The 22,334-nt window shown below is 43.4% G+C and overlaps 1 protein-coding gene across 4 annotated transcripts; it reads left to right on the top strand.

Moving 5' to 3' along the window:
• The first annotated feature begins 1,497 nt into the window (after window positions 1-1,497).
• hmbox1b (homeobox containing 1 b) lies at window positions 1,498-21,804 on the top strand. Of its 4 annotated transcripts, none has more exons than XM_080791139.1 (10): window positions 1,498-1,745; window positions 4,300-5,034; window positions 9,018-9,103; window positions 9,204-9,314; window positions 11,092-11,245; window positions 12,376-12,458; window positions 12,598-12,693; window positions 13,323-13,417; window positions 16,319-16,402; window positions 17,679-21,804. In XM_080791139.1, the coding sequence occupies exons 2-10, from the start codon at window positions 4,304-4,306 to the stop codon at window positions 17,820-17,822; spliced, it is 1,584 nt and encodes a 527-aa protein (XP_080647265.1). In that variant the 5' UTR covers window positions 1,498-1,745; window positions 4,300-4,303; the 3' UTR covers window positions 17,823-21,804. The 4 variants fall into 4 exon arrangements, with proteins under 4 accessions (XP_080647265.1, XP_080647266.1, XP_080647264.1 ...); XM_080791140.1 differs by having other exon boundaries at window positions 4,297-5,034; window positions 13,326-13,417; XM_080791138.1 differs by having other exon boundaries at window positions 4,297-5,034.
• The last annotated feature ends 530 nt before the right edge of the window (window positions 21,805-22,334 follow it).

The raw sequence follows: 22,334 nt of genomic DNA, 5'->3' as shown, positions 1-22,334 counted from the left end.
TCAGTCTTCGTACTCAGTAAAGGGATACACCTGTGGAATGCCCTACCAATTGAAATAAAACGATAAACTGATCTCAAAATGTTTAATGATGAAGTCAAACTCTGGAGGAAATCGGGCCAGAGGTGCGAACACTAATTTAAAACTGTTTTGTACTTGGATTAGATGTATTGGATGTATTAGTATTTGCAAAAAAGATTGTTTTAGGTAAGTTTAAGAAACTGGGTAGAAGTAGTAGCAGCTTTAACATTAACTACCCAGAGTGGCCTTTGAGAGAGAGAAAAAAAATATTAATGCTCATTTTATCTCTAAATGGCCACTCCGGGGCTCCGTATAGCCTACGGCACTCAGATTGATTAATAATAATTAATAATAATGATAACTGTTCCAATTCATGATTATGTCAAGGAGTAGAGGCACTTCCAGAACAGGTATAGCATGGATGTGCACAAGTCTGTGTTTGAATAGTGAGTGACATCTACTGGCTGCAAGTGAGAGTGTTTGTTGTACTTTTTGTACAATTATGATTGATCTGTGAGGACCTTAGGCTTTTGAATTGTGTTTGTGTCTGCTTGGGTAACATAAGAGAATCAGTTTCATTGATCTTAATTTGGCAACAATAATTTGGCAACATTGTGGAAAAATCTCGGAGAAAATATAGTAGGCTACAGGTAAAAATCTCTCTCTCTTTGAGATATGCCATTATCAAATGTAGAGAGATGGTAGGGTAGTGCCCAAGCCCTGCAGGGTCTGTGGACGCCGAGTTGATTGGTTGATTGAAAAATGTATTAACAGTTTGTAGAATGGGTAGTTCCAGGAAAGTAGCCTACAGGTCAATACAAAATCTGCTAAAAGAGCATAAAACCAGAAAAAGCACTAAAGACTTAATTGTGTATTAGGGTCCTCCATAAAGTTGACAACGACCTTGATTTTGTCACCTGCTCTGACCTTATAATTACCCAATTAAATACTGAACTGTAAACTCCCTATTGTACGGAAAGTGTACTTGGAAATGTTATAGTTAAATGATTAATCCAGCCGTGTTACCGGAGCACCAGGTTCAATCCGCCATCCTGTTGTTAACATTTTGGTCTGTTTTTACTGTTACCATACCACTTAGATTGTTTTAATGAGGACCACATTAGAATTAAGATTATACTTTATAGTTATTAGCCTATTCTATGCATTTTACAGGTAGGCCTGCCACCTATGCAATGATTTACATGTGTACAATGAATCAATCAATCAATCAATCAATCAATCAGGTATGGCTGTGTGCAGAATATATACTGTAGTGTACTGTACTGCAGTGCACACACACAAACCAGTAAAACTGAACATCCAGTACCCAACGTGGAGAACAGCGACCCGCTGTGGTCACATCGCAAACCGCAGCGCCGCCTGCGACTACAACTGTAGATCAGTGAGCCATCCGCTCGGAGCTCCGCTGTAGTTTCAGGGACATGTAGTTTTTAGTGTAAAAAGATCTGCGCCCGGCAGCGGCCTTTGTCGAAGCCAAACTACAGTTCCCTCAGACCTAGTCGGAGGTGTTAGTTGTCAATATGGCTGTTGTCAGACAGACAAAGCAGAGAGGCAAATAATTCGCCACTGATTAGAATTCCTCACAAAAGGGTCGACAGGGGCACAATTGTAAAAATTGCTCCATTGTTCGACTGCAGCAAAACACAATAGGTCTCTGTTAGATTTCCAAATTTAAATGGTTTAATAAGGGGACGATTTGAACCGAGGTAAGTCATCTTATTCTTGCTCTGTGCGACCGTGAATGTGATGTTATTAATAACTAACATTTGACTGGCTAGCGACGATGGCTAACATCAGCTACTAACAATGTTGGCAGGGCTAGCATGCCATGCTAATAATCAGGGACTATGAATCATTAATTGGCTAATGTTGAGTTGCTAACGTGTCAGTGATGCTGATCGATAGATAGACCCCACTGCGGCGCTGCAATAAATGCATTAAAACCAACCTTTTCTGTGCCAAAGCTGCAATGGAAAAAGAAGCTCTTTGATTTGCAAACTTAAACGCCACACGTCGTCTTTGATAGTGAACATTAGCTCATGTTAGCTTTTTGGGCAAAGGGCGTGAAAGGCTGGCAGTGCCAATTGCATGGCTTACTTATGCTTTATAACCATTGAGCTACAGTGCATAACGCTGGCCAGCTGTTATGCTGCCCTGTAGGCCCCTTATATAACTTATAAATTAACACTGTCTACTGTATGTATGATACATTAGCTGATCGCATAGATAGTTGTGGAGAAACCTCATCGGACAGTTTGGTGTTTTGCAGAAGACTATAAGTATATTTAAGCCCGTTTGAGAAAATTGGTGAAACTGTTGTGCACAAAGAAAGAGTGCATGGATTTAGCCGTATTTTTGTTGCATTGCAGCTTGTAAGAGTAACTTGCTATACACGTCAACAGTCAGCAATAATGCAAATATTTTCTCAGTGTTGAAGTCAAGCATGTGGGGTTGTTTAAAGTAGCGCAATAGAAGAGTGGGCGTATTGCTCGAGGTCTGGATAACGCTACTGTATGTGCCATTCTATCGGTCGAAACCAGCAGAGGTAGGACCCCGCCCCTTTTCTCCCACCCAAAAAACGGAACGTATGTATTCGTAATAAATACGTTATTACTACTTCTCAAGTTCACAATGGTATTTAAACTTATATGCCTGCAAAGGCTATAACTTGTCACTCCTTCATATAGCCCATGTGTTTTAATAACAGCACTTGCCTCAAGTCACCATTCACTTGTACTGTAGTGAATAGTTAACAGAGCAAATCGAATAGTTAACAGAGTAAATCGTTGACCAGCTAGTTTAACTGGATGTGTAATGATTTCTTACAATGGATGGTATTTGCCTGCATGCTGCACATAACCATGAAAAAAACAAAACAAGAAATTGGCTGCAGTCAACTCAGGACAGTATAATCATGCATTCTATAGTATAGTTTACCTCCATTCCTGCATTGTAGGTTGATTAATGCTTAGTTTTGAGGTGCAACAATTTTCCAATGGAATTGTGCTTGAAAAAAGATTCACTGCCAGTGCTAAAATATAGGTGTTCTGTAAGAATTGGATTTTCCTAACTATGTACTTAATGAAATCGAGGGGAACTTTAGTAGTGAATGTTCTTTTATGCATTTCATACTGCCAGAGGGTTTAGACATAAAACATATAGCAAAATAAAACTTCATCCATCCATGCTCTAGCTTAGCTGTAAGGCTACATATTTATTATAACCATCTTTATTATAATCATGAATAGTCCAGGCTTAGTAGTCATATCACTTGTCTGCCAGTTCATATTAAAGGGTGTGCATGCTCCTGAGGCATAATAGCTAAGTACATCTGTAGAAGAGATGTGTGTGTGTGTGTGTGTGTGTGTGTGTGTGTGTGTGTGTGTGTGTGGGGGGGGGGGGGGGGGGGGGGGTGTATTGAACCCTTTTAAACCATGTAACATTACCGGAATGAGCCCAGTAGGTACAGAAGATGGCAAATCTGCCGCAGTCTGATTTCAGTGGCATTGATTTTGAGCGCAGCAAAGTGCTTGTGAAAAACATACAGCGTGGGTGGTGCTTAAAGGAGAGAGGAGATGTTGTGGCTCTCAAAGAACAGCAGTCAGAATGCTAAGATAGCATCAGCTGTCAAGGTGACTCTTGGCACTCTGCGTGTGTTGCCTGCCGGCTCCCAAAAATAGCTGATTTTTATATTCCCTCTCTCCCTGCTCCCCCCCCACCCTCGCTCCCCGTTCCCTTTCGCTTTCACACTTCTTCACCACGTCTGGCTTCTGTCGTCCTCTCTCTTCATCTGCTGCTCTTTATTTTCATCTTGTCATTTCTTTCCCTCCCACAAACACACGTGCGCATGCACGCATGCACGCACGCTCACTCCTCTGTCTCTCTGTCCCTTTTACCCTCGCTTGCAACATCTGCATCCCAACACACTTTCTTCCTGCCTTCTCAATCACTCGCTTTCCTCCTTTCTCCAATTTCCTCCTCCCCTTGTGCCTCCTCCGTCCCTCCTCCTCAACACTCTGTCCATCTTCCCCATCCCGCCGATCGCTCCTGCCCTCCTCTTTGCACCTCCCATTTGCTTCCACTTTCTCTCTCCTCTCTCTCCCCTGTGCATCCCACACTTTCCTCTCTCCCTCCCCTCCCTCCCCTCCCTCTTCTGAACTCACGCCTGCTTTTCCTGCTCTCACTCCCTCTTTGTCTCCTCTCCTCCCCGTCCTGTCCCGTCCCACCTCCTTCCATCCCACCGCGCCTCCCGTCCAGCAGCAGGATGTCTGAGTTCAGCGAGGAGCCGCGCTTCACCATCGAGCAGATCGACCTGCTGCAGCGGCTGCGTCGCACCGGCATGACCAAGCAAGAGATCCTGCACGCGCTCGACACGCTGGAACGACTGGACAGGGAGCACGGCGACAAGTTCGGCCGCCGCACCTCCTCCTCCTCCTCCTCCTCGTCCTCCTACGGGGGAGGAGGAGGAGGAGGCGGGGCCAACAGCTGCAGCAACAACAACAACAACAGCTCCGCCTCCAACGCCGTGGCCGCGTCGTTCAACAGCAACACCACTGCCTCAGCGCTCGCCGCCACCTCCTCATCCTCCTCGGTCGCCGCCTGCAACGGGAGCGAGAGCGCCAACGGCACCGCCGGCCGCGCTGCCACCGCCGCCGCCAGCTCCTCTTCTTCCTGCGCCCTGACCGCCAAAGTGTCCACCGCCACGCAGACGCAGTTCCGCGCAGGCGGAGGCCGGGGCCTTTCGCCGTCGCCCTGCAGCAACAACTACAACACCTCCCCTCCGCCGGGCCCTCCCCCGCGCTTGGCCATCCTGCCCTCGCCTGTGTCGCTGGCGGCCCTGGCGCAGAACGGCCGCGACAGCCTGGCGGCCACGCCTAATGGGAAGCTGTCCCCGCCGCGGTACCCGGTGCACAGCGCGGCGGCCGCGCGCGCCTTTGGGTTCGAAGCCACTGATGAGGATCTGGATATAGACGATAAGGTGGAGGAACTCATGAGGTCAGTAATAGTACTGAAAAATACACTATAAGGTCAAATAGTTTGTCATTTGGGAAGCTTCGAAGACCTTTTCAGTTACATTTTTGCCTGCTTTATCCTTGGTTGTGCATCTTGTTGCAACTCTTAGGCATAACTGGGGATTAAGTTTGGGTCTATCCTGTGTTTGTTTTTGAGGGGCGCTAGCCCCTCCTATGTCCAGCTATGAGGATTTGTGTGAACACAAACATTGTTTTGCTACCACCACCTATGACTAGTTTTGAGTGCAACAAGCAAGTAGGCACTCGACAGAGTGCAGTTCTAGTTCTTATGTTTGGCCGACCATAGTTGAATGGGTACGGTGTGACCGCCTTGGAAACAGATGGGCCCAGGTTTGATTCCCGACACGTACTGTAACTCCTAACTGCTCCTCGCTAAATTATGTCTGACTGTCTGCTCAGTGAGAACAGCCATCAGCTGGGTGAAGTTGAAACTGAATTTCCCTTTGGGATTAATCAGGTCTACATTATTATTAATTTATAATGTTCACTTTATTATTATACTGTAACATCAAATCATGACATAATTTGTGTCATGGCCAGGTGATAATTATTCACTTACAAAAAAGGACTTTCTGAGTGGATCAGTAATCTGGCACACAAAAAAAATTCTACTTCGCCCTGAAAAAGAGTTTTACTTCGAAATAGCCTTTTGCGTCTTTGTTCGATGTAATGAAAAGTGATTGGACTCTAAATGGGATTTCTGCCCATGCGTCACACCCATATACGGTGAGTACAACGCAACACCCCCACTCTGACAGCTTTGTGATGTCATCCCCCCACTTTGACTGGCTGTTTTTGTTGCTGTTTTTCCGCTTGGATGTCCACGATGCGTTATTAATATGATCCCTGCTGTAAAGCCCTGCTGTGATTGACCAACTCCGGTTTCCCCTACTGTATATGAAAGTATTGGCCGTCGATTGTGTTCAATTTAGGTCATAAAGAGGGTAAAAAAAAAAAGAAAGAAATGAAAACGAATTGCGTGCACGCGATTCGAATGCACGCTAATCCCCTCCCCATGCACGCTCACCCCTCCCCTACCTTCAGATACACTATGAAACAACCGTTTCTGCCCATGGCTTCTGGTGGTGTATGTTTGATGAGAATGTTTACAAATCAAATGTCAGAGATGGAGGTAGCGGCGACGACTGCAGGGGGGTGCCTGGTAGCTGGCTCTATATCCCACTCTCCTTCTAATTGAATTGTGTCCATGTGTCATTCTACCAGTCTAACCCTGAACGACCGGGGGTATATCTTTAGGGTTACACACACACACACACACACACACACACACACACACACACACACACACGCACACGGGGGAGAGTGTTCAGAATCACATGATTACCATTGACTACATTACATTATATTACATTATAACACATCACATTCCCTACCACATGCTACGAATGGCTACTTAGGCCATATATTTATCGGTACAGTGCTCTTATCTTTGAAAAATGATGGTCAAATATGTATGGTTATCGTTGCATGGCAGACCGTGTAGTTTCAGTGACCAAAATATAGTCTATGTTCAATATCTATTTATGGGTTCCAAAATGTATTTGAATACCGGTATACCAACATCCCTATTTTGGGTCCCGCAGGGATTCATAATTGTATTGTTTTATGCGTTCCATGACGTGACGTGAAAACAGCTCAGTGGCCTCGTGGTTACTAGACTAGAGTTTACGCCCTGGGACTGGGGGGGGGTCGGGGGGGTCGGAGTTTGATCTCCGGCTGGGTCATACCAAAGACTGGGACCCAGTGCCTCCCTGCTTGGCACTCATCATCAAGGGCCGGATTGGGGGTAACTCCCTGCGACATACTAGCGTCATGTCCAGGAAGTGTACTTGTACATCATGTCCAGGGGGTGTACTTGTACATCATGTCCCCTGACTCCCCTCACACTACAGAAACAGGAGTTAGGAACTATGGGCCTCATGGCTTGGCAAGGCTTACTATCGTGCCGTGAGCTTGATGGGCTATTTCTGGTGTTTGTCATATGACAAGTATATAGGACTTAAGTGGATAATGAACACACACATTTGAAAGGAAATATTATGGTTGTGTGCGTGCCTATACTTTCAGTCAGCTGCCCCTGGAGTGGGACATACGGTGGGAACAAGAGGGGGCATTTATAGCTCAGAAATCTATCTTCAGCCTTGTACTATAGCTGGCCCCTTCTGCTCATCTGCTCTCTCTCACCATGCACTGTCTATATTATTGCGTGTCCTTTTTAGAAAGGCAGAGAAGTTAAGTAGTGTTCTGCGTGGTCTGCCACCCATGCTGGGCTCTCAAACATCTCTCTTTCCAGGGCTGTGTGTGTGCGGGCGGGCAGGTGGGAGGAGGGGGTGGAACCACACAGTCGCTGCTTGTCAGCTATCCCACACGATGTCCCTCTGATCCTGTCTCTTTTGAAAGCACACATCTCCCTCTCTGCAGGGGTTAGCTTTTTCGGTTGGCACCCACCACGCTCCCCTCCTCTCACCTCCTCTTCCTCCTTTCTTCTCCTCCACTTCTCCCTCTCTCTATCTCTCCCCCCGGTCTTGTACAGCAGCTTGTGCTACATTGATTTAGTGGTGTCGATACAAGCAGCGTTTTTTGAGGGTCTAATTTTAGCCGCGTCTCGGAGGCTGGTGTGGAGGATATTGATGCTGGATGTCAAGAGCCGTGACGCATTTTCATCTCAGAGATGTGCCAATGAGAAGAGAGAGAGAGAGAGAGAGAGCTTATGACTTTGGTGCATTTGCCGTTCCGCTGCACATGTCGGGGATACAATTGTTTAAATTTCAATAGATGCCGTGGATGGCATGTGGCTTTGTCCTTTGAGCATGACAACTCTACAAAGATCAGGGCTGTGGGGGCAGTGCCATCCCTGCAGGATCAGTCTATATTGAATATGTAATGCACTCTATTAGTCCACACAGCGTTTCCAATTGCTGTATTAGGTTGAGGTTTTGATGAATTGAACATGGTGGTCCCTCTTGTAAACAAGTGTAATGCTTAATTGGGTCATCCACTCACAGTTAACAGTCTTTGTATTGAGTTTGTGCTTGAAATGTACTGTAATTCTGCTAATACTGTTAATAAATATTTCAATTCAATCAATCAAAGGCCATGTTCAGACTGGCATCCCAAATCCCATTTTTGGCCTCAGGCCCATTCGGATTGGAATCCTCAGATTCCTAGCCTGGCGTTCCAGTCGTTCAAGGTTTTGCCAATCAGATTTGAACCACATTTCCAGGTGCTTTGGAATGCAATTCAAATCTGCCCGATTTATACTTTGGTATGACATGTTGCTCGCGAAGAGTAACTCACAACACAACAGGTCGCAATGCCAGCGAGAGAGTAATGCAGATACTGTAGTAGGTCAACGCTGTCTGAATACACAAATCCCATCTGACCACTGGCAAATCACAGTGTGGACTGCTGACTGTTAGTGGATCCAATCCAATCATATAATGCATAAACATTTAACAAATGAAAGAGAAATAAATATATGAGGCGGCTCAAACCTACAATATCAGGGGGAATTGACCCCCATGAAACTGGTGGTACAACAACTGGGACTCTAGCCCAGATAGTTTTGGGGTCCAAGGCAAGCTAACAGACACAGCCACACTCCTCCATACACCCAGGCACTTTGGATTAAGGCCAGATACAAGATAGTCTCTATGCAGACACACAGCCCTGTATGTTTAAGTATTTATTATAGCTTCACCAAATGAAGTGTAAGTTATTAAGTAAGATAACTGGGTATAAACCAGTTTATTTAAAGCTTGATTACTACATATTAGCGATGTAACAGATTAGAATCTGTCTTGAAACCTGTGTTGCATGTTAAAGCCCTCCTTTCTGTCTGGCTCTCTGCTATCTCACTGTCCACGATACCATCAACATCAAACAAATGTGCAAACCCCATAATGAATGCTGGTGTTTTTGCAGGAGGGACAGCAGTATGGTGAAGGAGGAAATCAAAGCCTTTCTGGGGAACAGGAGGATCTCTCAAGCAGTGGTGGCACAAGTCACTGGTTAGTGGCACGCACGCACGCACGTACGCACGCACGCACGCACACGAAACATGAAACATGTTGGGCAATTATGTTATTCATCTCTTGGTTGTCATTTCAGCCATTAGCCAGAGCAGGATCTCTCATTGGCTGCTCCAGCATGGCTCCGACCTGAGCGAACAGAAGAAGAGGGCCTTCTACCGCTGGTACACGCTGGAGAAAACCACCCCAGGTACAACACGCGGATCCCAGACAACACACATGCACCCCTTCCCCTAGGGCTGCCATCTTTGGCCCAACACACATTCACCCCTTCCCCTAGGGCTGCCATCTTTGGCCCAACACACACATGCACCCCTTCCCCTAGGGCTGCCATCTTTGGCCCAACACACATGCACCCCTTCCCCTAGGGCTGCCATCTTTGGCCCAACACACATTCACCCCTTCCCCTAGGGCTGCCATCTTTGGCCCAACACACATGCACCCCTTCCTCTAGGGCTGCCATCTTTGGCCCAACACACATTCACCCCTTCCCCTAGGGCTGCCATCTTTGGCCCAACACACATGCACCCCTTCCTCTAGGGAAAGTCTGGGTTATATTTAGTTGTGTAAGGCCCAAACCGCACCAATGATTCGCCAGGCAACTCCTTGCAACCAAAACGGTTGCATGTAGTTGCATGAAACCATTATCCCCAATGGCAGTTGCAAGGAAGTGCAATGGTGTGACATGTCCTGAAAACTGTTTTGTTGCGAGGCGTTGCATTGGTGCAGTTTGGGCCTAAGGGTGTCACGTACCGAAAATAGCCCAATCTTCTATTTTCGGCGTGCGCACAACTAATTATAAGTCACCCTTTACAGCTGTGCTGGGATTGACCCTTATGAAGAACTCTCATTTCATAGACTGAGCATTGCATGATTTCAGTGTGTTTTACTCAACCGATTATTCTTATTCAGGGACTATGTTTTGTTTTTATCGAAGAGTGGAAATAGCTTTTGTATTCAAGAGGGGCTTGTGTGAGAGGGTCATAGGTTTGTTCGCTAATCAATCAGTCGTTTCTCTAAATCAATCTGCACTTTCGACTAATTTCAAATACAATGATACGGTCACTTTTGGATCACCTATCTCAAGCAAGTCTCTGCACGTTTAATATCCGTACTAAAATGAATGGAATCTAATGGCTTCACTGGAATTTAATCAAACCACAGCATGCTTTGTCAAATGGCCCCCCGTATGTGGTGAGTTGCAGTCAGTGGGCTAAACATGACAGCCCGCCGGTATGGTGGTCCTTTAATGTTGAATGTATACCTTGCTTGCTGTACATGGATCAAAAGTGAACTTCTCTTTCTAAATGCTTCTGAATGGCACATGGCCTGTGGTTTATGACAGGCTTATAACAAGATAGCTAACATCTCTCTCTCTGTCCTCTGCGGCATGTTTCTCGGTGGACCTCTGCCAAGTATCGTCAGCTCTATGCTATTTATGGCCAGACTGTGCCCAGCCCTCTAATCCCTATCCAAGTCCCCTTACAAGACTACAGTACATCACCACTGCTGCGGAGAAACTGATGCCCTGTTCACACCAGCCTCACAAAACTGTACCAAAACAAGCTTGATCCAGTTAGGCCTGATTTATACTTAGTTGCCCGTGGGTGTCGCGTAATGAAAATAGCCGATTTACAAGTTCACAACCGCGACGAGTTGTTGTGAGCTCGTAGCTACTTCGCGAGTGAGATTGGCTATTTTTGATGCGTGACACTCGCACACATCTAAGTATAACTCAGGTCTTGTTCTGTCACTTCGGTCCTGATGTTTTAATTAACCTTCAAAACTGGAGGTTGATTTAGACATATCTAATCAGAACATATCTGATTAGATATTCCGAAACAACAAAATATGCACGTTTCACGCCTCATTATCGTTAAGTCAACATCTGTCCTAAGACATGTATCCTCCTGAATGCAACAGTAAATGCTTGAATCTTCAAAATTCTGTTACTTCCGGCCCTATAGGTGCCACCCTAAACATGCGACCCGCGCCATTGGCTCTTGAGGAAATGGAGTGGAGGCAAACCCCACCCCCCATCACCACTGCCCCTGGAACCTTCCGACTGCGGAGAGGAAGCCGTTTCACCTGGAGGAAAGAGTGCCTCGCCGTGATGGAGAGGTGAGGAACAATGGATGTGAGGGGAGGAACCACAGAAGAGGCACAGAGGGGGAGTCATTGTCTCTCTTAAGGCCTATTCATAGTCTGGATTTTCGGTGGTGAGGTGACCACAGCTCCGGTGGTGAGCTGACCACCGGAGCTGAAATAACGTTGAGTGGTGGTGAGTAAAAACAGAGAGAAGGGCTGGAGCGGTGGGGGTGGTTTGCTCTTCACCGCGGCTCGTGACGTCATGTTGTAGTTCGGCGGTCACCTAACCACCGAAAATGGTGCCTTTACGGTCTCTTTTACTTCCATGAGGAATTGAGTAAAGTTTACACTGAATGGCAGCTCAACAATAAAAGCAACAAAACCATCTTCAACATACTGTGTGTTTTACGGGTGTTGACTGGAGTCACATGATGCGAGAGGGCCTTCAAACCCACACACGAGTGTGATTCAGTAAAAAGAAAGAAAATGCCCGTAGACCTAAAGCGAATTGTTCTCTTGTGTACATGTAATGAGTAAGCGTTTTACCATCATTGGTTAAAAACGTTAGAAAAGCTAAACTCACGGTGGAACCTTATTGCCTAAGTCTAATTTACTTACTGTTACATTCCCACATTTAACAAAATAAACAAAACCACAATGTGTGAGGACGGGTTCGTCACATTATAAAAGACACAATTATCATTAACTTAATTCCAATAGGATATAGAACAAATACCCATGCACGGCACGTACCCACACCAACTTCTGAATATTATAGAACTTTTAAACTAGACATTGAAAATAAATAAATAATAAGCAAAACATTTCTACTAATGTTATCAGAAACGTTTACTGTATAGGTGAAAAATAGAGCCACCATTGTTCATGTAGAACTCGATTTGGATCTAGTTTGTTGTCAAACAACTGTATGCAAGTGCACTGTTGCCTCGGGTCTCTATCCTTCACAGTCTGCACAATGCTTTGTGACATTAATGTCAATCAAATCTCCCAAAAATAGAGTGAAAGGCGAGTTAGCCTGTCCAAAGTAAAGTCCACAGTACCACAGTTTCAATTACCACAACTCTTAATTTGTTGATGTTGTCCCCATGTTGTTAAATGACATTGAATGAACGTGTGTCTTTCTTCTCTTGTGATATTTACAGCTACTTCAATGACAACCAGTACCCAGATGAGGCCAAGAGAGAGGAGATCGCAAATGCATGCAATGCAGTCATCCAAAAACCAGGTAACACAGAAGAGACCCGTAACCACATAGGCAAACATTTGAAAATTGCAGATCTACAAGCCTACACGTTGCGTGTCCATAACATATTTGCTCTGTTTTTTTTCACTCAATTGATGATTGTGTAACGTGTCTATTGCAGGGAAGAAGCTGTCTGATCTGGAGAGAGTGACCTCCCTCAAAGTTTACAACTGGTTTGCTAACCGACGCAAAGAGATCAAGAGACGGGCTAACATTGGTACGGTGGGCTTGGGGCAGGGCTAATATTGGTACGGTGGGCTTGGAGTAGTGCTAACATTGGTAATGTGGGCTTGGGGCAGGGCTAATATTGGTAATGTGGGCTTGGGGCAGGGCTAACATTGGTAATGTGGGCTTTGGCCAGAGACTAGAACGTATTATCTGGAGTAGGCACAATGTAAAATGTATTCCAACCCCCTGTCATGACTTATCCAGTGCTACACCTGTAGCTGTACTTGCATAACCCATTCTGACCTGAGATCAGATTCATACGAGGTTTCCACGGGACACACACTGGTCTGATTAACCCATTCTGACCTGAGATCAGATTCTAAAAATGTCAGTCGTTCTTCGAATTTTTCAAAAATAGCAGACCTACAAGCTCGTATCGCGCCACTCGGTGGCGCGATATGAGCTTGTAGATCTGCTATTTTTCAATAGCTAAAGCATAACATGATGCCAACACCAAAATGGGTGCCCGGTCAGAATGGGATAATATGAAAACAGTTCATTTATAATGACAAGGTCAGAAAGATTGTGGACCAGTCACAACCGAACAGAGTATAATCAGGACAGGAAACTTACTGTGAGTTGACAGGGTTGTCCTGACTGTCTGTCTCTTCCTCTAAGAAGCCACAATCCTAGAGAGTCACGGGATTGACGTGCAGAGTCCTGGAGGACATTCAAACAGCGACGACATCGATGGAAATGACTTCTCAGAGCAGGTAAGGCTTGGTTTGAAGTTTCCACACCTTCATGTGTGCAAGCTTTCCTGACACTGTGCTCATACTTTGCACCTAAACACAAAAAACAAAAGGTGTTGAATGTTGTGTTGTATGGCATCATGCACATTTTACTATTATTTATTTTTGAGTGGTGCAACCACTCCAAGGAACAGCAATGTCTGTGTTCACCTATGTGTTGGTTCACCTATGTACAGTATGTGTTCATGAGCACCAGTATGACTGACTACGCTGTTGTGCCAGAGAGAGAGAGAGAGATAGTATTAGTGCTGCACTGTTGCCTGCTAGACAAATGCATTATTATTGCCTCTTGTACACAACAATGGCACGTAGCGTTTGAAGAGTGTAAACATTTTAACTTTGTTACATAGATACTGCATTGCAGGCCACATAAAATCCTCAGTGTTAATTTGTACACCATCTGACTTAAATGACCACTACATAATTTAAGGCCATTATTACACACTTGACACACTCTGTAGAGCCTTTACCTGTAGCTAGACACTGGGCTGAGTCGGGTTTAGACTTATGCTTGAGTAATTCAATGTCCAGAGAATTGTATCACGTGGGACATGTCAATCCATTTATTGTACATATCAGTCAAAATGATAATACAAGAAGAAAGGCATTGAACGCCGACCTGCATGGCATCAAGATCACGGTCAAAAACTGTTTGGCTTGTCCCCTTGCACACCTGGGTAACATCACTCACTAAATAATTAACCACCCCCCCTGTGGTGGTTGCCATGGTGAGTAATAATGCCACACCTGCACCATAAGGTATATACTAGGGCCACCCACTGTGATGAGAATGACATGAAAGTCATCATCAAGGCCAAACAATTACTTAAATAAAAAGTAATACAAAATAATTAAAACAAAACAAAATAAACAGAAAATCATTTTGGCTTGCAGTCTGTACAGGAAAATCATATAATGTCATATCATGTTATGCACAATCGGTGGTAGTCACTAGTCAGGCCTGATCACCTGTTTCAGTTTAATCTGTGGCAGGATGTGTAGGAAAGATGAGACCAAGATCTCAGTGCAGAGAGAAGAGAGAGAGAGACAGAGAAAGAGAGAGTGAGAGAAACCTGCAGGCACTTCAGAGACGTAACTATTAATGGCTGATGTCAGCTCCTCCAGTGAGAGAGGGAGAGAGAGCTCACACTTTAACTAAAACACTGGCACTTCAAGCACTCACTTTTGGCAGTAGAACATAAGATTTAATGTCATTGTCAATGTCAATGTTGCAGACGAGCAAAACTCACTTGTAAAACCTCACCCACTGCAGGATTGTGTTACTCAAAGAGCTGCATTCATGACAGAGTCTGTAGCCTTTTTGCGAGGAGTACATTATGTTATTAGTATGGTTGCCAGACACTTTATTATTATTATTATTTATTATTTCTAGAGTAACTTATTTTGACGCACTACTCCTCCCAGTTTTGACTGTACGCACTTGAGCCATATGTCAAATGACCGGAAATGTATTTGCTCAGTATAATAATTATTATTATTATTATGATGATATTATTATGTTTTCTTTTGTTTTATTGCTTTTGGGCAATAGGGCCACCCCTAGCTCCATTTGGAACCTCACTCCACGCCCTTAGCTCAGAGAAGAGGTTCCGTATAGAGGTATCCCTGCATCGGATGTAGAATGGGGTTGAGCCGTAGTATAGTTTCCAAAAACTAAAGATATTTCTGGCTAGCTACAGATGATAAACTTAGTGCAGGAACGTAACATTTTTAGACGGGGGTGAAACAAGTGACTGCTTAAAGCAAGCTTAAATTGCATATGTAGTCAGCCTGTGGCCAGTCAACCTCCTGTCCGCATGTGCAGTACAGTACTGCTTCGGTAAGATTGCATTGGGAAAACATGGTACTGGCTGACTTTATAAGTGGTATGTACTACAGGTAATTGGGGAAAAGGACAGACGTGGGTTGAATGTTTTAAAAAACAAACCATAGCCAAGAGAGGTGAAGCCGAATGGATTATTAAAACTACAAAGCAGAATTCATTTTGTGGACATTGCAGTCTTTTGCCCGAGTAAGAAATGTCTTCCATGGTGCATTAGTGGACTTTATTGATTTTAGAAACTCGGTTTGTACTAAATCAACACAACACCAGTACACAATACACATACAGTACAGTACAGTACAGAGGCTCCCTTCAAGTCCAGCTACTGTTTTATTCATTCTCCTACAACATGCCTCCCTCTCTGCTTTACAAACTGAAGCTCTGCATATTAGAAAACGAAGATAGACGTTTATATGAGCAATATAAACGATAACCTAGTGATTATCATCTTTATTTACTAGCGTTGTCCACTTATCTATTGTATTTTTTCTTTTGATTGGCTTTAATATTTGGAATTGACTTAGACCAGGTCAAAAAAAGACACAGTGAGCTAGCTGTCAACTTGATTTTAGTTAAAAGTCTCGCATAGGAAATACAATCGAACTACAAGCTCAGTCACAACATGTCGTGCTATGATGCCCAGCTCTATGTGCAGTTAAAAAGCTCATATGAAAGTATTTCACCTTGCAAAACAAATAAAGGATGTACAGTAACTGGTGGCAGCCATTGTACAATAAAGTAGAATATAGGTATTAAATATTATCAGTTGTGTTTAGTTGGATATGAGCTGACATTCTCCGATCAAAGAGGTTTGTGACACCAAAGTATATTTTACAGGTTTGAGCAGTTATTTCCCATTCACCATGCTTTCTGATAAACACAGTAAAGAAACATGCTTCTTGATTATTCGATTAATAATATGCATGAGCAAGATTTAAGTAATTGGTTCTGAAATGTTGGTTGGTCAGCCCTTAAATGGAGCGTGAACTGTTTGATCATGCTTGTTGAAACCTCTCCAGGCCTGTGACCTGCCCTACTTCGAAAAGAGACCTCTAAATCGACCGTTTGGCTTCTACCGGCTGGAGCCCACCTCCCCCACACAGGTACACCTCACTGTAACATGCACACATGTATGTATCTGGACTGGGAGACTCAATTATTTACTTTAATTAGTTGAAAACTGAGAAAGGCCAGAAGGTGACCGTATTTGAAGTGACTATGGGACCAATGACAAGAGTCCACAGCTCTATGGCTGTATGCAGGTGAAGATAAATTGTGATATGCGAGCGTGTTTTGTCCCTCTGTCAGCAGGATATCTTCAGCAGTTAAGACCAGATTTGCATACAATGTAGTGAACTGATTAACAAAAGGGGGCATGGCAGTAGGTGTGGCCTGTCACAAAAATGCAGTTAACTTCTGAACAAGAATCAAGGTTTAATGGTCACTAGTGATAGTGGCACTAGGTACAAGCAGCGAAATGCAAGCGCTAACATCAACATAATAAGTCAACCAAGATAAATAAAGATCTAATAATAATACAAAGATCATAAAGTTAGAAACCCATGAGGAATTTCTACAGCAGAAACATAGTATAGTGTTCTCAAGCAGTGTATGGGACTGTCAATTAACACCAAGCTAAACCACAGCCAATGAAGACAGAATCAAGGTTGGAATTGACCGTTTACTTGTATACTTCTTTGATGACTTGATGGTAAAAACTGTAAAATAATAAAACAATACAAACATTCAGTGTCTGTTCTAAATTGACAGCATTGCACACCCAGGCAATTAGAAATCACACTGTGGCTAAACCACATACACACTGCAGTGTAATTAGCAAGAGGACATACACCTGCAGTCCTGCACTGCTCTGCAGACAGCAGCAAACATTGTTTAGAATTCCAAATAAACATACACAGAATATCATATCATATCACAGAAAGTTACAATAACTGGATTCACCAGCACAACTTACGACATTGCATCAAAAATGCTCCCAAGTGGGTAAGATGTGTTTAAAGACTCAAGCTCTGAGCAGGTCTGCCTTCTCTAGCTCTGCTGCATGCAAAATGGTGCTAACAGGAAGTGACTCATTAAAGTGAGTTTTCAAAATAAAGCAGTGGTATTCACAATAAAGTATTCACAAACTTTTCTACTCTAAACAGAAATACAACATGTTGAATATAATTGCCTTAAAGGCAAGACACATAGCACTACTTAAAACAAAAAAGGTTTCTAATGTGTTCAGACAGAACTGCTGATACCTTGGCAGAGGTCTGAGCATAAGTGCTCTAGTGTTGTTCTTCTTTACTCCATGCATTCAGATCCTACACCATCTCTGATCAGTCTCTCCGTTCCCCTTCCTCTTCTCGCCACCAGGATGACGGCACAGGGCCTGTTGAACACCAGGACCCCATCTCCCTGGCCGTGGAGATGGCAGCCGTCAATCACACCATCCTGGCTCTGTCCAGAACAGGAGCCCTGCCCGGCGACATCAAAACCGAGTCCCTGGAGGACGAATGAACTGCACAGGAACCGGGACGGAGGACGAGAGCTGGAGACAGGAGACGGCGAAGTGGGAACGTACGAGAGGAGGACGGGAAGGAGAGAAGACTAACAGAGAAGTAATGGACCTGGGGGGGCAAAATTATACTTAGTAAATTCTTATCGGTCATCTATTAGATTATTTCTTTCACGCGGTCACTCCTGGTGACTGGCCCCTTCATCTCTGAGCCCCTCCCAACTGCAGTGTTTGTCCAATCGTAAACCTCGACCACATGGCTGACAGCCGCCCTCATCCCACCATCTCACCTCCGAAAACGCTCCACGGCGAGAAGGAGACGGGACCCGTATGGGCCTTCATGCCCCCCAACTGCTCCTGTCTGCTCGCACTCCTCCTCCTACCCCACTTCCTCCTCAGTCACGCTCTTCCTCCTGCTCCTCTCCCTCCTTACCTCCTTACCTCCTCACCCTTTCCAGCCTGACGGTCTGAGCCAGTCCTCAGTCGATCTCACCGCAACTTCAACCTCAAGTTTAATCTATACTGTATATAAATCTATGGTTCTTACGGTTCTCAACTACACTCCCTCATGGTGTGCTACCCTCATCACCCCCCCATCACCCCAACCCCACCTTCATTGTGTAAATCATCAATATAGCAGCAAGGACCTCCAGCCATCAGATCATGAAAGATGGATATATTAGAGGGAGAGAGATGGACATATGGATGGATGGACGGACGGATGAATGAATGAATGGAGAGACCCCGCTTGGGGACAAAGAACTATAACATATGGATGGATCGGCCAGTTCAGTCACCCTCTCCCACCCCTCTTAGAACTATCATTCCTTTTTGGGAACTTTTTTTTAACCACATTGTACTGCTGTCGTATGAAGCCCTTTCAAATTCAACTTTTCTGGAACCAAGAAAAACAGACTTTTAAGCCATGGAATGGGTTTGGATGGGTTTCAGGGTCCCAAGGATCAGGAAACATGCTGGACGTGTAGAGGACCACGTGAACTTTCAATTTGACTGAAAAAATGATAAACAAATTTGGAGTTGTAAGGTATTCATTCGATAGCAGCTTTGTTTTTATTTCTTTTCCTTACACATACGTTACTTTACGCTCTTAAACTGTGAGCCCAGATGGCTAATGCAGCCATTATGGCTTTCTATTTAGCATCCCAGTGACACTGTATTAATTCCTGCAGGCTAAAAATGTATTTGGGTCAATGTGATAATTACTCAGACTTAAGCTATCTGATATGAAGCTTTCTAAAACAAAATGACTTGTGTTAAATAATGCCAAAGGAAAATATGCTTTAAGTAAAATCACGATGCTCATAATTTGTGGCCGATTCTAGACCGGTTTCTAGACCATGTTGAGGCAAAGGACAAATCAGCCGCAGACCTGAACGCCACAGGCCAGTCTCAGAACCCTGTTTTCTTCCAATGAGGTGTTGTTCTGGTGTATCCAAGGTGAATTCTACAAACTCCTTTTAGGCATAGATTATTTAATTTTTCCCCATTCACGTTCATTGAAGCCTCTTGGATCCAGTGTGGCGTTGTTTGTGGCTTGACACTACAGCCGGCCTGTGTTCTTTACGAATAGGAATTATATTGAACCCCCTCCTAAGCTATTTACTACTACTTGTTCTATGACGCTGCCTCTTATAATAGCCTAAAGAATGTGCTTTCAGAGGATTTGTTTTTAATCAAACTGGTATAAAACGAGGCATAATGTCTACTGGAAGAAAAGAGAAATAACTTGGGGTAAGCTTGTTTTAATTTGCCATGGCAATCAAAAACAGCCTCAACGTTAGAGACCGCACCACATGAAACGGAATCAAACACACCTTAAAGGTTTTATGTTTAAAATGACTTCCTGTACGCATTTTGCCCCAGGCAGTTTCCAAAAATAAAATTTTGGTCGGAGATAATCTGTCATATTGTACGCTAATTAGACAGAAAGGATCTTCAATTTATGGGGTGCCTGTTGCTGGTTCTGTTTTCAGCAGCTTAGGCCCCAGTACGAGAATACAATTCTTACACTGAGGTCCCAGGTTGAGTTTAAGAAACCCCCCTGCCTTAAGCTTCGTTTATGCTCCAATCGCAGGACTGTTGCTTGCCAAAAAGAACTGTCATTTTCACCGAGGACTACATGGAGTATAAAGTAGGCTTCAATGATGGTTTTGGAAAGCTAGGGGGATATTTCATTAAGCAGGATCATCCTGGTAAAAATAGGAAAAAGAATGACATTTAATTCTCATGTACTTTGAATTTGTCAAACTATTATTCACAATCTCCGATTTGTGAATAATATTTGAGATGTTAATTCACACAATTCTATATTACTATCCGTCTTAAGAATAATTAGCCCGCTGCTTGTTGAAATACCTCCCTGTCCCTAGTCTAGTGAAGCTGTTAATTAACCACTTCAACCCTGGCATACCTATTTTGGGAATGTTATAGGAAAATGTTCTAAATCTTTTGAAGAATTTGCCAAATATTTTGAAAGATTTAGAAAATATAGGGCTTATGTGGTTAAGTTGAATTCTGTTGCTACAGTGTACGACGCTCTGATGCAGTGACCCAGTATTGGGATCTGTGTTGCAAAAAGAAAGAGTTGAAAGATTATAACAAAATAACTAAACAAAAAAAAAGACAAACTCTGTATTTATACTCTGTTTTTTAAGGTATTGTGCAAAAAGAATGACGATATTATGTTTTTAAATGAAACATACTTTTATTGTTAAGTTAATCTTGCCTTTTAAGTTTTATTTCCAACTTTTATTTTTGTATTATCAATTCCACTATTTTTGTGTGTTATCCCTTTTTGTCGACTGAACAAGAGTCTCCCCTGTTTGCTTCTGAGGTAGCAGGCTATTCTGTGTAATGAAAGATAATGCACCTTATTGAAAATAATGATCTCCGTTGGCTGAGTTTGAAGTGTAAAGCCTAATTTATGCTTCTGCAAAAAAGAAAAAAAATAGGGAAAAAAAAGAAAAGTGTCAGGTGACAGGTTTTTCACCAAAGCATAAAGTAGTCTTCAACCGTCCGTCATTGTACTCACCGAAACAGCCAGTAGTTCAGACACTCTACTAAAAAGCAGTGGAGTTTATATCCACATCATGAATTGAAAGGAACGAGTAGTACGGAGTGGACTTACTGGAGGTGCTGCCTATTCCCACAGTATCATAGGAAGTTGGTGTATTCATCCATTTAGAGTTTTAGACTAAACATATGTTGCTATACCGGTATACTGTATAGCTAAAATCTAAAATGCTAATTGCCTTCAAAATCTGAGACGTCAATGGAGCATTCCGCAGTCAAATCCGCAGTGTTCATTCGAGCGTACAAATGTAAGCAAATTACATTTGTACACTCTCTTGAGTTAAACTGACACTGACGATTGTGTGTGTGGAAGTTTATTCCAGTAGTATTTTGCTGTATCTGGGCTTTTTGTGTGACTGAGGAACTGATTTGGAATCAGGGGGAAAAGATCACCATTATTTGTTCAAAACTGTAAGATTATTCTATTTACACTAAAGAAAACGAATAGACTACTCTGAAATAATGGACTGAAATCTCCTTGAGCAAGACGAACCTAAAGAAACTTAATTTTGTTCCCCTACCTGATGTGCTTACTGCAGTGGCCGTGCTTTTACTCTGAAAGGGTGTCTACTTGTGGTTTTGCCAGGGTTGAGATGTCTACATGTCCTGTATCTCCAGTGAAAAACACCACCCATCAGTTTCATCCTCATTATAGCTCAGAATAAGAAGACTGAATGCTGTTGTTATTGATCTCAAATCTAGTTGCGTTCTCAATTTACTGTGTTGCCCATTTCAGAATTTAGTGCCTTTTTTGGACAGTAGACTGTTCTGTAATTAAGATGTAGTATAATATACATTTTTTGTACAGTTTCTTTGTTCATTTTTTTAACTTGTGTTTATTTTAGTATGATATATACTGTACAAGAGAATAAAGCTATATCAGTGAAATTGTGTCTGGTATAGTGTCTGTTCTTGTAGGCTCCAAATTAGAGCTGTTAAAATGTGTCGACAGAACAAGCATCGAGTAGTCGCAGAAATCTTTTGTTTTTATTATTCTTTCTTCTGTAGAAGTTAATCTTTCACATGTGAAACTATTAAGTGGACTGACTAAACTAACTATATTGCTTCCTTAAAACATTCCTGGCTGGGGAAATGGCTTATCCAGGCAGGTGCACAACCTGGTGGACAATCAACGTAACTACATAATGTGAAATGGAAATGGAAATTGCGGAAATTGTAATTGCGGAAATTGCAGAAATGGTGGAAATGCGGAAATGGAAATTGCGGAAATTGCAGAAATGGTAATTGCGGAAATGGTGGAAATGGAAATTGAGGAAATTGCGGAAATGGAAATTGCGGAAATGGTAATTGCGGAAATTGCTCTTCACTTATAGCTATCTATTTTCAGGTAGATTGTTTTACCTGGTTGGTTAACCAACTTGCTGGCTTCAAAACAATGCTGTAAGCCAGGTAGCTGGTGT

The sequence above is a fragment of the Protomyctophum bolini genome (genome assembly GCF_963924005.1).
Source record: "Protomyctophum bolini genome assembly, chromosome: 19".
Lineage (NCBI taxonomy): Eukaryota > Metazoa > Chordata > Actinopteri > Myctophiformes > Myctophidae > Protomyctophum > Protomyctophum bolini.
The sequence above is the reverse complement of the archived record's forward strand: the minus strand, read 5'-3'. Positions and strand labels throughout refer to the sequence as shown.

What these genes read in the sequence shown, in the direction of transcription:
- hmbox1b (XM_080791139.1), top strand. Translation starts at nt 4,304, where the DNA reads ATGTCTGAGTTCAGCGAGGAGCCGCGCTTCACCATCGAGCAGATCGAC. An exon ending in AAGGTGGAGGAACTCATGAG is followed by an intron (nt 5,035 to 9,017) that starts GTCAGTAATAGT and finishes GTGTTTTTGCAG; the next exon opens with GAGGGACAGCAGTATGGTGA. An exon ending in TGCCTCGCCGTGATGGAGAG is followed by an intron (nt 11,246 to 12,375) that starts GTGAGGAACAAT and finishes TGATATTTACAG; the next exon opens with CTACTTCAATGACAACCAGT.